Consider the following 15,019-nt stretch of genomic DNA (forward strand, 5'->3'; position numbering starts at 1 on the left):
GACAGTCTCCATTCATCCTCGGCTGCGACATGTCGCGAAACAAGCAGAAGCCCATCTGCATCTATGACTCTGCAGATTCTCTGTTGGCTCTGAAAGTAGCGGAGATGAGAGGACAGCTTCCGAGAAACTCTTCCTACCTGTGTGCGTCACCAAACCCTCTCTCACTGAGAAAATCTTCTTGCATCGTGCACCTAACAGCTAACAGCGTGGGCGTGAGAGTGGTTTTCTGTCTCGGGTGGGGCAGGATGCTACAGGACATGCTGCTGTTTTCTGTAAGAACGGTGCTGTCCACGGTCTCCTGGCTTCTGGGGAGCCACGGATTTCTTACCTGAAGCTTTGGTTCTCAGCAGTTCTGATGGTTTACTCGGCTCCCCGATCCCAATGCTGTTTCCAGCCAGGACGCGGAACTCGTACTCCACCCAGGGACTCAGACCCACCACGGTCGCGTTGTATGTCTGACCATTGAGAATTTCTGGAACTAAAGAGAAGGACACACCAGGTAAAAACAACCAATCCCTCAAGCAAACAACACAACATTTGTTCTACCAAATTATCCAAAACCCGTGAGTCCCTTACCGGTGGGAACAGCCTGCCAGCCCACGGAGAACGGTGTCCGAGCCTGGACGGTGAATATTTGAATGGGGCTGTTACTGTCGGGCCCTGGCCGCCAGCTGAGGTGAGAAGTGGTGCTGGAAATGTGGTCCACTCGGACGTCCTCGGGGGGACCTGGGGGGCCTTCAAAATAGGTTTCCTGATGACTGTATTGGAAATGATTAAATCTATGGATTTGGGACATGGGTAGTTTATTTTCTTTTTCTGTTCTGCTTAGAAAATAAAATGTCGAACATAATATACTGTAGCACATTACTTGAGATAAAGTCCTATTAATTCCGCTTACGTGGTGAGAGATTAGCCTAGAAATGCTTCCTTTGAAGATTGGGAAACGCCAGCCACGGGATGGTTGAGCGTCATCTGATAAGCACTAATCTCAAAGACTGAGAGCCGAGCCGTCCGCCCCTCTCAAAAGCTGACTCAGGCGAACGCGGCGGGCGTGGGGAGGTGGGGGAGCGCAGACCACCCCCTCTGCTCTGCGCGGGCCGCTTAGTATAAAGGGAGGGCAGGCCCGGGTCTGAGGGACCCACGGTGCTGGCTGAGCCTGCGCCTTCCCTAGACGCAGACAGACGTGCTCATTCACTCTCCAGATCCACGCCACCCAGACCCTGGGGACCTGGAATTTAGAAAATTAAAATAATCGCACTTCTTATCATGATGCGGTTGCTCCGGGGAGGATCTGCCATTTACTGAGGAACGTTTTTGGCGGAGGGAAAACCACGCGCTCATGTGCGTCCGCGGCTTACCTCTGACAAGGATTTCGGCGACGGCAGACAGGCTCTCGAGGGCGGTTTGTACCCTGCACAGGTATTTCCCGGAGTGAGTTAGCTGAATGTCCCTTATCATCAAATCCCCCACGGAGCCCTGCAGACAGAACGGGGAAGGGGTAACAGCATCCGTAGGCCCTCGGGCCCCGGGTTTCACAGCTGCGTAAACGTCAGACACGCGGCGGCGAAGTCAGGAGACCGGCCGGCACCACTGTCGTTTCTCACGTCTGGACCCTTCCCTGCCCCTTCGTTATAACTGGCTCTGAGCACAGGCTCGTCCGTGAAAGACACCGAGCAAAATAAAACGAAACAGACGCAGCTTCCTAGACAGACAGCGGTCACCACCAAAGACACACGGGGCAGTCTTGACCGGAGACGTTGATTCACGCACGTCAGAGGCTCGGTTCAGCTTACTGAGCACCTAACCCTTCCAGCAACTTACTCCTCCGATCCTTTCGAAATGCGCCGCGCCCTTTTCTAGGTCTAGGGTGTGTCCGTCGACAGACCAGAGGAATTCGACCTCCACGGAGGGGTCGTGAGACACCTGGCAGGACAGGACTATGCTCTCGCCCACGGTGACGTCCATGGGGGAAGGCGGGACCGTGATCACCGTCCGCTCTGCGGAGAGAGAGCAGCATCGTCATAAAAGCTTATCAGACCCCAGCCCGGGCCGCGAAACGCACGCTCGGAGTCGGTTTGCCATTGTCTGGAATTTCACACGTGCAACGTGGAGTTCCCGGTACATTCAAGGTGAAAAGGCCACTCCCCGCTTTCAGATGTTTCTGCATTAATCTGTTTACCTTATTACTTGTAATAAAACTGAACAGTTTTATTCATAGTTTATATGAAACTGGTTTATTTAAAAAGCTGTGGACTTCTAAAGACAGCACGCCATACGGGAGGAGGCGCCACGTGTTTCCCCTGAAATCCCAGCCACCGCGCTTCAGTCGCCCAGTGGCCCTGAGGGGTCTGTGGCGATCGCCTGCCCAGGCCACAGGCCCTGCCCGTGGGACCGTGACTGCAGTCGTTTATAGAGACGTGTGGGCATTGGTTTTCATGGGCGAGTGTGAACACGACACATTCTGCTTCTGATGCAGCTGTGATGACGATTTCCCATTTTCGCTGAAGATGCAGCATGAAAATGTTTCCCTTTGTATCCAGATTTCACAGTGTGAGAATCATCTCCCGTAAAACCCTCCCCCAGAGACGTCAGCCGCAGCGTCAGCACCTGCTCCCCAGGTGCCCGCAAAGTGTCAGAGGACGAGTCCAGGTGCCCCGGCCGGGCTCAGCGTCCTGCCACGGCTGATTGAGAGACTCAGGGAGACAGATCGTCTCTGACCGCAAGGGTTCGCCCACGGCCACGGCCATGGCCACGGCCACTCCAGCCAGAACTCATGGGCAGCGGCCCAGACAAGGCCGTGCTCGCGGGAACGGGAGAGGGGCCCGGGCGGCAGAAACACACGCTCTTTGATGATGCAGATTCGGACGTGAGTTGGTGACTGTCTGCCCTTTCTGATGGGTACACGGAAGTCCCTTACACTATTTTCTCTGCTTTTCTGTGTTTGTAAATTTCAATAACAATAAAAGAAAGACAGAAAATGATGGGGGGGGATATTTGTTTTTCAGAATAGAGGGGCACCGGTCCCGTTCCACTTATAAAGTAGCGGGGACCCATCTCTTTTAGAAGAGTGTCCAAAATACAAATGACAGCATACATAGAGTTACAGATTCTAATATTTACCATTTCAGTCTGTTTCAGGGAGATAAAAATCATGTGAAAATAACTTGATCTGACAACTCTATTCTTACAGAGTGTAAGGGAAGGTTTAATACAGTAGAGGGTGCCCCAAAAGATGTGCATACACTTTCACAGCGGATCACTCACTTCATTTCCACCCCTTTTCAGGTTTAACTGATTTGAAATAGTGAGTGAAGCCAGACTAAGCTTTGAACAAAGAAAATTTATCCTAAAGTGCCACTTGACTTGTTTTATGGGGACACAGAAAAGATAAAATTTACTGTATAAAACCGGCAACAGCCCATGAATTGAGGACACAGATACCAAATACAGTGATTCCTGATGTTGGCGATTCCACTGCTCCCCGTTATCAGCAGGGCCTGGACCAGAACGGTCATCAGTTTGAAAACAGGCGTCGACAGAAAAAATAATTCATTTCTGTAGATTCTCCTAAATTTTGAAAATGAGCTGCATGTTCATAAACACCGACTTCATAACCTTTCAAAGTGTGCACATTTTTTTGGGACGCCCAGCATATGCTGTTTCCAATGAATAGCTTTACTCAGATTCTCACTGTTAATAAAGTGTGATGTGTCCAGAACACAGCCCTGGTTACGGGCACCCCAGGAGACACGAAAACTAATTATCCCAAATCTTCTGTCAGGACTGTTTAGCGTGATTTCTTTAAACACAGATGGGCCTTGTTCCCGTACTAATGGCCAAACACACTTTTACACACATCCTGAGCCCTAACGAGATTTTCAGAAGCCAGGGGATACTTTTACCCAACATGTAACTGGTCTTTCCTGACCACCCAGAAAGTGTTATTTTTGTTTGTTTCTTTTGTATCTTCCACTCGGTTGAAACGTCCTTCTGTGGGTGACAGTCTCTCCGTGTCACTGTGCAGAATAATTACCGCTCAGGTGCCTCTGGCGGCATCAGCCCCCCTCACAAGGCGGCGAAGCGCAGGAGAAAAATCACCTAATCTTTCTCCCCCGCTCAGACGTTGGCTCTGCCTTCGTCGGTCTCTGACGTTACAGGAAACGTTGCTAAGAGACCATACGAAGGAAGCGAGTGTATAAATAGCACTTGGAACAGGTGACAAAATTCCCCGATACTTTCTCTCACTAGTTAACCTGTGAAGGCTGGAAATAAACACTTTCAGCGTTCGGCCCTTTCCTGACCCTGCAGGCCTCGGGCAGCCCTGCCTGCTAACCCTCGAGCCTTCCAGTCCCTCCCCCTTCTCCTTCCATTTAGACACTTCGCGCTGGGACCGCAGTCCTTCCAAACGTACAAGCGTCGCTAGCATGTTCGTGCCTGTTTGAAAGGGACCCGTTCTCTCCGGTTTTGTTTGTGTAGAAGCATCTTTATTGGGTCTCCGTTCGGGAGGATAGTTCGGCTGGGGGTAGGATCCCGCTGCCTGCTGGGCCCCTCACTGCTGCTGCTCTTCCAACTTCCAGGCTTGCTCCCGTCTTCTCAGGATGACGCCTCTTTATTATCAGGATGATTTCCCCCTTCGGCTTCCTACTGTGCGCCCTGCAAGCCCCCCTTCGCTTCTCCTCGGCGGGGCTTATACAGAGGGCGCCTGCTGTCATTTTCCTGATGACTCACCTTCTTTCTCACGTCTGCAGACCTGGAGGCACTGCCGTCTCCTGGCAGGTCCGTGCCTCTCTGACTTCCCGGCTCTGTTTTCCCTGCGTGTTGCCGGCTGGGTGCTTTCTAGTCCCGCATCCCTTCCCCCGGCGATCCTCTTGTCCCCTGTTTCTAACCTTGCATGAAGTCACTATTTTGTTCTTAACTTCACCTTTTGCGTTTTTCAGCTCTGCAGCTTCCAATTTGTATTTAATAGATGGGTTTTCTTTTCTTAAATTCTTCATCCTGTCCTATATATTTCTTTACCACATTAATCACATGTGTTTTAAAATCCTTGTCTGGTAGCTTCCATATTTCCATCAGCTGTTGCCACTGTCTGATTTCTCTCTGGCTCGGTCATTCGTTCCTGGGTCCAGCTACTCCAGGGGGGTGACATGACAGTTCATTGAACACCAGGCCCCGTGGGTCAGAATGTAAATGTTTTTATTTTGTTCTATTTTCCCCAAGTAGATTTCCTTTTTTCAAGGGGGCAGCTGAAAAAGAGCTGAGTCCGTTCGGGAATTCACGCGAGTCGAGTCTGGTGTGCAGTCATGTTAAGTCCTGGCGGATTTTGTTGTTTTTATTACCGGGACACAGTCCTTCGGGTGTCTCAGTTCAAGGCTGAGTAGTTCAGCAGGTCTCATTCTGCTTGGCTCGTTCTGAGCCACAGTTTTTGTCTTCCTTGCACTGCGGGAACAACCAACATTTCCGCCCGATATTCTGCTTTCTGTTTGGTTGCTTGTATTTCTGATTCATACCCTTAGAAACCAGCCAACTTCTGGAGGAGAAAATCGCTGGGAAGTCGGGCTCCCCCTCCTGTGCCTGTCTCTCCTCCACAGGATGGTCCCCGTGTTGCCAGCACTTTGGTCATGCTCACAGTCCCTTCATTCTTTATTTTTATTCATTTTAAAGACACTTTAGCAGTATTTGTGGCTGGTAACTGGTGTGATGTTCTTGTGATAAAGCTACTTCCACTGCTCAGGACAGAACTTTCTCCCGTGTTATTAATGTTTAATGATAGATGTTTGTAGGGCTGGAAAAATCTAGGCCACGTGTCAGCGGGAGGTTTCAGGTAACAGCTTGAACAGGATAATTGATGCCAGCTGGGGGAAGACGTGAGGCTTGCTCGGGTCTGAAGTAGAGACCCGTGTCCGCAGCCTCACTCGGCTCCCGGGGTGCTGGCGGCTGGTCCTTAGCTATCCAGCAGGGAACCAGGGGCGGGAGTGGGGGACAGTTATCCGGAGGATCTGATAAGCCTGAGAAAAAAAGACCTGAATACGGCGTCCTTGAGAATTTCCCAAGGAAGTATCCTGGCCCATCACCCCAGCGTGAAGTGCAGTAGGCCAGTCGGCTCCCACACGTGGTCAGAGTTTCTGTAAGATTCCAGCAGCCACTGTCCATGTGAGCAAACAGCGAAGGCTCACAGAGTGCCTTTGTGCATCTCTTCATAAAGCAGGGATTAAAACAAAAAGGAAGAGCGCAGTTTGGGATGACAGAGCCTGCAAGGAAAGGAAAGCAGAAAAGACAACCTACCAGCAATCATGTCAGATGGGGAAGAAGGGCAAGAAATTATATGAGGAGCAGTGGGGAAAGAAAACACCTAAACAACTTAAAATAGTAAAATAAAAGTGAAATAGAACGTCTGGAGGATACAGTTAAAATCACGGAGAAGTTAAGCAGAAAAGCTATGAAATGTACACAGAAAAGGGAAACAAACAGGTATCCATCCATCCATCCATCCATCTAGATACAACCTATATAAATGTATATATGTATCTAAATATATGAAATACAATAAATTACACACACAAATAGATACCCTTATCTACAGACAGACAGACAGACGTAACCTAGAGTCCCAGCGTAGGAAATCTCACTTTTAAATAGTATATATCTCAGAAAAAGAAGTGGAATAAATGACTCAGTTACTCAGGAAGACAGTTCAGGGCTCAGAAGGAGGCGTCCCCAGGTGACCGAGGGCCCCAGACACCCAGGGTGCTGGTTGTGAACAGACTTGCCCCAGGGCCCCCGAGTCTGAGGCTGGAGCCCCAGGAGAAACAGACTCTGCAGAGGGAGGGAGCCAAGGTGCACGGGCAATGATCAGGAGTCCACAGGCCTCGGCTTCCAGAGCCCGGGACCGCCCCAGGGGCCTGAGGACTAAAGATTCCAGCTGGGCTTCTGCCTCCAACTAAACCGCCAACCACAGCTAAGCTCAGAATAAAGACGTTTTCAAACACACACACAAATCTCAAAAAACTTGCATCTCTCTTGAATTCTTTCTCAGAAATCCACCGGAAGAGGCATTCTACCCAAACACGTGTTTATACCAAGAAAGGGAGCCCTGGGGTTCAGGCCTTGGGGCTCCCCCCACGACAAGGGCAGGTTGATTTTGAGGGAACGCAAGTGGGATCGATCTGAGGAGTGAATGAATGTCAAGTCCATAGAAAATTAAGCCACCCAACCAAACAAGAAAATGACTAACTGGGAAAAGCAAACATAGCAAGTCAGAGCTAAGGCCCTGAAATAAACCTGCACAGAGAAGACAAACAAGCAGGCGATCGGCCCGATGGAGACGTTGCCTCAGTCCCTCTGGCAAAGCAGCAGGGGACAGGTTGCTAATCTTCATTTAATATACTTTTCCTCTTTGTACAGGCGCTTGTGTGAGGCCCAGATGTGCTCCATCCCCTCAGCCGGGGGCAAGGTCACCTGCTCAGTGTCTCAGGGATCGAAACCCCCTGCAGCAGGCGGCAGCCTCGCCACCTCGGCCGAGCATGAGCAGGTGCAACCGCAGGGTCATCGTGGTCAGCATAGTCCAGTTTCCCCATTCACTCTCCACTTCAGTGTTTAAATGATTTAGGGCACCTATTGAAAGACCAAGAACCCCAGGGCAAAAGAAACAAGCGGAGCACCCGGCAAGAGAGGGCAGTTGTCTGAAGTGCGAGGTGTCTAAGTGAGAAAACGTGTGTCGGGTCCCTGCGAGGGAACCCGTCAGCTCCCCTGCGAGGCGTCCTGTGAAACGCAAGCGCAGAGCTTCCTTACTAACAAGGGATCGAAACAGGGCCTGACGTCTGCTTAAGACGAGCGAGGCTGCGGGTGCCGCGGAATGCACCCAGCACGCCAGCCCTGGCCTGCGAGCCGTGAGCACACAGCGGGCGGCCGCTCTTTGTGTTGCTGATAGAGAACGCGTTCGCTCGGACAGGCTGGCCTAGCACGTCAGCTGAGGCATTCTCTAGGCCAGTAGCAGGCGGAATTAGGAAACTCCTCTTTCCCCGGTACAGGACCGAGGAGGAAGGGGCGCTTTCCTCTGAATTTACACTGGGCGAGGGGAGAAAAAATGAGAAAATGGAAGCCAGGAGAGGAGACTCCGGCGAGTTTGTTTCATGGGATAATTTTTCCGCCTCCACCCTCCCTCCCTCCCTCAACTCCATTCCTCCCTGGACCTGGAACAACCTGCTCCCTGCTCCCTGAGCTTTCAGGATCTGCAGACCGAAAACCGGACTTGGGTCTGAGGGTCTTTTCTTAGGAATGACATTTTTCCTAAACAGCCCAGAGCTTGAGTGGCCACTTAGCTCTTTAGACATAGAATTGTGACAACACAGGCACCTGAGTGTTTCTTTCGGCATCAGAGTGGAGTCGGGGGATCCCCACCTTCCAGCCCCCCCAGATTCTCAGCACAGAGGGGCCTGCAGGCTGGAGAGGGGCCTGCGGGCAGAAACGCGGGGCATCCAGACACCTTCCCGCAGGGACTAAACTTGCTGCTGTTAAGTTTTTGTTTTGTCCTAAATTTTTTATTTTTAAGTTAGTTAATCTAAGTGTAGCCGGAGAGCAACCTTAAATTGATTATATTCGTCTCAGGTGCACCGTACGGTGATTCTGCATTGTGACCGCCCACCGGTTCTTGTAGTCACCTGTCTACTTTTAATAAAACCGGGCGGGGAAAGCTGGTGCGTTCTGTCGGGTGAGGGAGGCCGGGTACCGAGCACACACTGGCACGGCCTGTGCGAAATCTGGGGAGGAAACCCCGTCAGAGTGGGCTGGGCCAGGGAACGGGGAGAAGTCAGCCTTTTGAGGCCCATGTCGGCAGAGCTGGGAGACTTCCCGGTGGGGCTGCTTCAACCCCAAGTTGGCGGGTGAACTCCAGTGCGTGTCGTCATCTCTGAAACGGTGCTTGTGATGGACTTGGTGGAGCCGCTTCTCCTCGGAGCTGACTCAACACTCGGACCCTTAAACTGCCTCTTAAAGACGCGAAGCCTCGGCTCCCCTGCCCGTCTTGGAGTTTCTCTCCGTAAGCGGAGACCCCTGTCAGCGGCTGGAGAGCGGGACAGGGACCTCGCTGGCGTCGCAGAGACTCCAGCACGCAGGATAAGCAACCACATGCACGGCAGTAAACTTAATTTGCGCATTAGCCGTGCTTTCCAACTTCCGGCGTTTCATGGAAAATCATGCTGAAGCAATGAGGCCTATAATTGAACATCCCGAACTTCTCCGGTGGGGAGAGGAAAACAAATGCTGCCTGCAAACGAGATCTTTATGGCCTGCTGTTCTCTGCGTTTTAATAACGTTCCAAATGCCAGCTCGGATCATTCCCCTCGCATGTGATTTTCATGTCCTCTTCGCGCATGTTGCCCTGTAACTTTAACCCCAGTCCCCCCGCGCGAGAACCCCTAGCTCTCCCCCCTTCGACGCCCTGTTTGTGCCCGTGGACGGTGTCCCTCTGTCACGCACCAGGAGCGGCCGGTGCTGACAGTGCTCACGATGCCTGGATAGAAATGACCTTCTCCTGGTGCATCAGGGAAACAGACATTTCGGATACGCAGCCCAGACAACTTCCAAATCCTCTAAACACAGATAAGCCTTATCAGCTAAAAACTAAGCTGGGAAATATCTCACTCTTGTAACCATTATCTCCTTACAAGCTGTCGAACAACAACTTTCCTTGCATGACTGAGGCTGATAAAGAAATTCAAAGAGAGATGATTGTTTTATCAGCTCTGCCGAAACCTCTCGTTTGCTCCTGACCACCCTTGTCAGTCCAGCCCAGCGCACTGCCAGACCCGTGCTGGAGAAGCGACCTTTTAGGACAGTAGCTGCGGCCGCTCCTTGAAGCACTGTCCACCTGTCAGAAACCCGGTGGCAGCGCCCTCCGGAGGGAGGGAGGCCGTCCCAGGGCGCCCCCTGCTGGGCGCAGGTCACGTGGCGCGCGCTTCCCCGGGCGGCTGACAATTGGCGGCAGAGCGTGTGAGACGTCGTCGGTGGAAACACCTGCCGGGGGCAAGGGTGGTCCTGTTCCCCGAGACAGTTTAAAGGAGAGCCGGAGGTAGCAGCTACTTTTTGTTGAATACACTTATTCTTAATAAAAATGATGGTAAAGCACCAATTTCCGAATTTGATCACTGGGACTTAATTAGCTGCTCAGACGACTTTATCAGACCACCGTTTCTATCACCCGGGAGGCAGCAGACTGATAAGAGCGACGTGGCTCCCGGTGAATGTGCCAGTTTTAGGAGCTTGGGCTCAATACAGTGATGTGGCAACATCAGGGAGCAGACGCTTCTCCCCTAATTGCGTCCCCCGGTGACGGACGCAGGTGCTTTGGGAGTGATGCCGTCTGAAGTCGGAGGGAGGGAGGGAGCCGGCTCACCACCCTACTTGTATGAGCGTCTCTGTTTACCGCGATGGGAACATAGCGTGACCCGTACGGACACTCCTGGTTTAATTTTCTTCTCTTTGGAAAAAAACAACACTATTAAAGTGTATGCAAGAGAGTCTGCATTTCATGGGTTAACTACCTGGAGTTACAGAAATAAATGAACTGGTTATGGACCAAGCAGCCTCATACCCAGGTAAACATTTCATACAAAATGGGAGTTTCTGAAGGAAACTTAACCAAGAAAAGCATCATTCACTGACTTTATCCCAATGTCCACGGCCCCCCACACGGAGGCATTTGTGGAAATTCAGATATTTTAGGTGCAGGGTTTAACTCTTTCTGAGTACCCGCTGGCAGCATTTTGAGCGCTGACATGCTGGCATCAGCCATGGCATTCCACTGGCAGAGAGCACGTGTCACTCATGAGCAGGGGACTCAGCGCTTAGTAAACTGAAATCAAACCTTTCCCACGTATAATAGGATGCGGGTTTGACACTGAGCTCGGCCGTGGTGTCCACATGTGTCCCCAGGGTTCACCCCACACAGACGAGGGACCACGTACCTTTCACGAGGAGGATGCCGGTGCTCCTGGCCACCCCGAACTGATTCGTGGCCACACAGGTGTAGGGCCCGGCGTCTGACCTGGTCACGTTGTGTATCTTCAGGCTTCCGTCCTCCAAGAGGAAGACCCTAAAGGTAAAGCATGTCATTAGTGGGAGTGGGGCTCTTTAAGGTTGGCGTCCTCACCACTCACGTCCATACGAACACGTCACTAAGCCCTGGGGGCTGTTGGTCGTGTGAATGACCCCCTCCGAGTGCCTGTCCCTCCCTGCCAGCCAGCTCGGCCTCCACGCATTAGAGTAAATGCCACTGGCTTTTGTCCTGACACAGAGGTGATCACTCTCACGCCACACCCTGTGTGACCCTTGTCGACGTCAAGGCACATTAAAAATCAGATGAGTGCTCGATGCTGCGATCAATGCCCGTTTCTTGAATAATAACAGATGGAACCATTCACTGTGCATTTTGAAAAGGTAGCTCCCTGGTGAAAAACCAAACCAAACATGGCGTTGGAGACACGGAAGCCAGTCCTCACAGTGCTTGTCTGTGGCTGCGTGACCTCGTGTTTATCACCTCCAGCCACCGCGCCACAGGGCGCCCAGCCCGGAGGACGTTCCCCAGCGCTGTGCCCCGAGGACCACCCGCACGGTCCTGTGGCCGGAGGGCCCAGCCCCCCCCCGCCCTGTTATGTGGCCCAGTGGAGTAGAAAGATGAGGGCTCCATGGATCAGACCTAATTAAATGTCCCTGAAGTGCATTCAGTCACCCAGCCGCAGTGCAGGGGTAGCTATTGAAGAAGTCCCAAGCGTTCCTAAAATGATTCATTATTGTACTTTCCCTGAAACTCAGAAATATGCAAATGCAAACATCAGGATGCTGTTTTAATAGGGAAACTCTGAGACTGGTTTCCTTCCTTCTTTGTTTTTGATTGATTTTAGAGAGAGGAAGGGAGAGAGAGAGAAGCATCAGCGTCAGAGGGAAATGTCGATGGGTGGCCTCCCGTATGCACCTCCTATCAGGGACGAAACCCGCAGCCGAGATATGTGCTCTGACGGGGAATTGAACCTGCAGCCTTTTGGTGTAGACACAACACTCCACCCAACCGAGCCTCCTGGCCAGGGCGATAAAGACGAATTTTTAATGCCAATAGCTTTGGAGACAAGAAAGGCAGGACGGTTGGTGTGCATGTCACATCCATTCACAAAAACAGAGCTGTGTGTTGCATTGCAAACATATCGTTGTTTCTAATGTATGTATTACATGCAATGTAGCTAATGAAATTAATTAGCCATTTGAAACAGCGACTGTCAGCCAACTATGATTCGTCTGAAACCAGCTACTGCTGTTGGGTTTATTACTCGAGACGGGCTCTGAATTCTGTCCTCAGGTTAGTGGAAGGGACCGCGTCTGGGTTTAGGATGGTTCGTGGCACATACTCAGAGTCTTTCTAGGCGTTCTCTTGGAAGACTCCCCAACAGCAGACGTTTCGCATCTTGATTTCTGAAATGTCTAGATTCTTGACCCCAGCGCACGTTAACAACTGAATCATATGATTATTGACACAGCCACAGAGCTGTTGTACTATGCAGCGCACATCTGGCCAGACGCGACTCTCCACCTGATCTAATTAGGAGAGGCCAGAGTGGGACGCCTCCGGGCGCATGGGCGGGCCACCTCTCGAATTTAGGAATCACTCAGAACTTTTAGCAGCATAGAAACATTCCGCTTTGGCTAATAAAATATTTTAGATGAATGCATCCTATACCTGCTGCTATCTAAGGGCCCTCAGACAAATCTCCAGCTAGTGATGGGAATGTTTACGAATCCTGTACTTTTCCCCTAACTCTCGGGAAGGGGCAGCTCGTGTTAGCAGCGGTCACACAGGGGGGACCCCGAGAGCAGTGCCCTCCTCGGGCTCCTAGCGTTTGTTCCTGAGCAGCAGCAGCCAGGAGGGGAGGAAGTGCTGGCACAGCTCAGTGTGCGCAGCGAGCGGTGTGCGCCTGAGGCCCCTCGTGACCCCGCGCGGCGTCCTGTCTGTGTCCTCGACGTTTAACTTTCCCATCCACGGGGCGCTCGTGTTTATTTGGGGAACGGTGCTGTGGCTGTCAGGAGAACGGGATGAACTGAGTGCCGGCGTCAGGTGTCCTCCTCTCCTTGCGGCCTTCCTTTCCCGCGTGTCTCAGGCCAGTATTTCTGACTCTTGCCCGGCTCCTCCCCAGGCCTGCTGTGCTCAGACCCTGGTCTGACTGGACCCGGCAGGACGCCGAGCCCCTGGGCTGTCCGGGTCCTGGCACCGCTGGGCGACACCTGCCTCACGGGTTCGCGTCTCTTCCACATTCTCTCCCCGTGGTCTCCCCACAGTCCAGCGACCACGGCCTTCCTCTCACGTCTCTCTTTTCAACTATCCCCTTGATTAGAATATCTCAGCTCTTTACATAATTGAATAGAAAGAAATTCCCCAAACCGCCAAAGTTTAGTACTCTATTCGGATGATTAAATCACGTATTAAGGGACTTGCCTTTAAAATGTTCCCTAAATATTAGAATTTCGAGACATTTACAGGTGCCCCTGTGTCATAACCGTTTAATAGCAAAACCAATAGGAGCGTTTGAGATGGGCCACCCCACTCCTCTAACTGCATCCTGAGCAAAAAAAGGTGGAAATTCAGAAGCACACGCTGGGCCTGACGGTCGGGCGGCCCTGGGAGATTTCACAGCAGCAGCAGAAAACGGAGGCGTAGAAACAGCCACCAACCTGTGTGCACACGTCCGTGTAGGACATGAAGGCAGACCCCGCAGAGCGACCCCGCCGGCAACGCGGCCGTCTCCCACGTCGGGAAGGACAGACAGGTCCCCGGACCCAGATCCCCGCCCTGGGCTCACCTGCCTCATCCCCCAGCCTCACCTCCCCAGGAGCTGCGGTGACCGGAGCCCCAGGAAGGCGGACAACCACCTCCCGTGGCTGAGCTCACGGGACCCTCACCTGGACCAGGTGGCAGATTTGTGTCCTGCTAAGGAGCCACCTAAAGGCTGATGTGAAATTTCCACCCTTGCTTTGCTGGGTTGCACATGACGTCCACTCATTTAAACTTCATAAATATAATAGACATGAGTGTTTCCACCCCTTTTATCTCAACAGCTAATCGAATGCATATCCAGTATTTACCTTATCTACTTACAGAAACCAAACCTATCTGTGATCAAACTGTGGAGCAAGGAAATGAGGCTTTTGTTGTGTGTTTTTTTTTTCTATCAACCACAGGCCATCATGAAGTTTGCCAACATCGAAGACTAGCAATAGCTAAATTTCTCAAACTAGGAAAAATTAGGACGGGGGCAATTAAAACATCTTACAGCTGAAACTAGAGCAATACTTCTATTTTTATAGTCAGATTATTAACTGGGGCATTGCTTCCAGTTTTGTCTAAAGATAATACTGCAGACCATGAAATTTTAATTGACTATCTAATTTTACTGATTTCTAGAAAAATGTAAAATAAATTGGATTAAAATGAGTTCGATAAGAAATGGAGAAGAGAGTATAAATTTTAACTCTTCTCAGTTTAGATTTTAGGTAAAATGTCCCACTGGAATCCATTTTAGATCAAATATTGATATTCCATTTTAATAATTTTAGCACCTGATTATCATAGTTAGTGCGTAACCTGTATGTTAATCTCCATGTCATTTAATAGGTTATATTTTTGAAGTTTCTTATTTTAACAAGCTACAAAAAATGAGAGATATGATCTACAAACAAGTAAATACCAAGCTTGCTCATTTAAATAAAAATAAAGATTCTTCCCAGCTGGCGTGGCCCAGTGGTTGAGCATCGCCCTAGGATCCAGGAGATCTGGTTCGATTCCCGGTCGGGTCAAAGGCCCCGGTTGTGGGCTCGATCCCCAGTCCAGGGCGTGCGGGAGGCAGCCGATCAATGACGACTCTCTCATCATTGATGTTTCTGTCTGTCTCTCCCTCTCCCTTCCTCTCTCTGAAATCAATAAAAATATATAAACGTAAATAAAAATAAGAGGGCGTCTTCATGAACTTTGAACTGGTAG

General features: G+C 51.0%; 1 protein-coding gene across 1 annotated transcript in view; it reads right to left on the reverse strand.

Annotated features, from left to right (window-relative positions):
- CNTN6 (contactin 6) overlaps positions 1–15,019 on the reverse strand; it is a 127,489-nt gene that overhangs the window by 14,728 nt on the left and 97,742 nt on the right. The window contains exons 12-16 of the mRNA XM_081159966.1: positions 10,962–11,089; positions 1,822–1,997; positions 1,359–1,476; positions 577–735; positions 329–478 (exon numbers count right to left, since the gene is read on the reverse strand). Of these exons, the coding sequence (XP_081016092.1) occupies positions 329–478; positions 577–735; positions 1,359–1,476; positions 1,822–1,997; positions 10,962–11,089 (731 nt within the window). The remainder of the gene's footprint in view (positions 1–328; positions 479–576; positions 736–1,358; positions 1,477–1,821; positions 1,998–10,961; positions 11,090–15,019) is intronic.

This window comes from Miniopterus schreibersii, assembly GCF_964146895.1.
Source record: "Miniopterus schreibersii genome assembly, chromosome: 15".
NCBI classification, from domain to species: domain Eukaryota; kingdom Metazoa; phylum Chordata; class Mammalia; order Chiroptera; family Miniopteridae; genus Miniopterus; species Miniopterus schreibersii.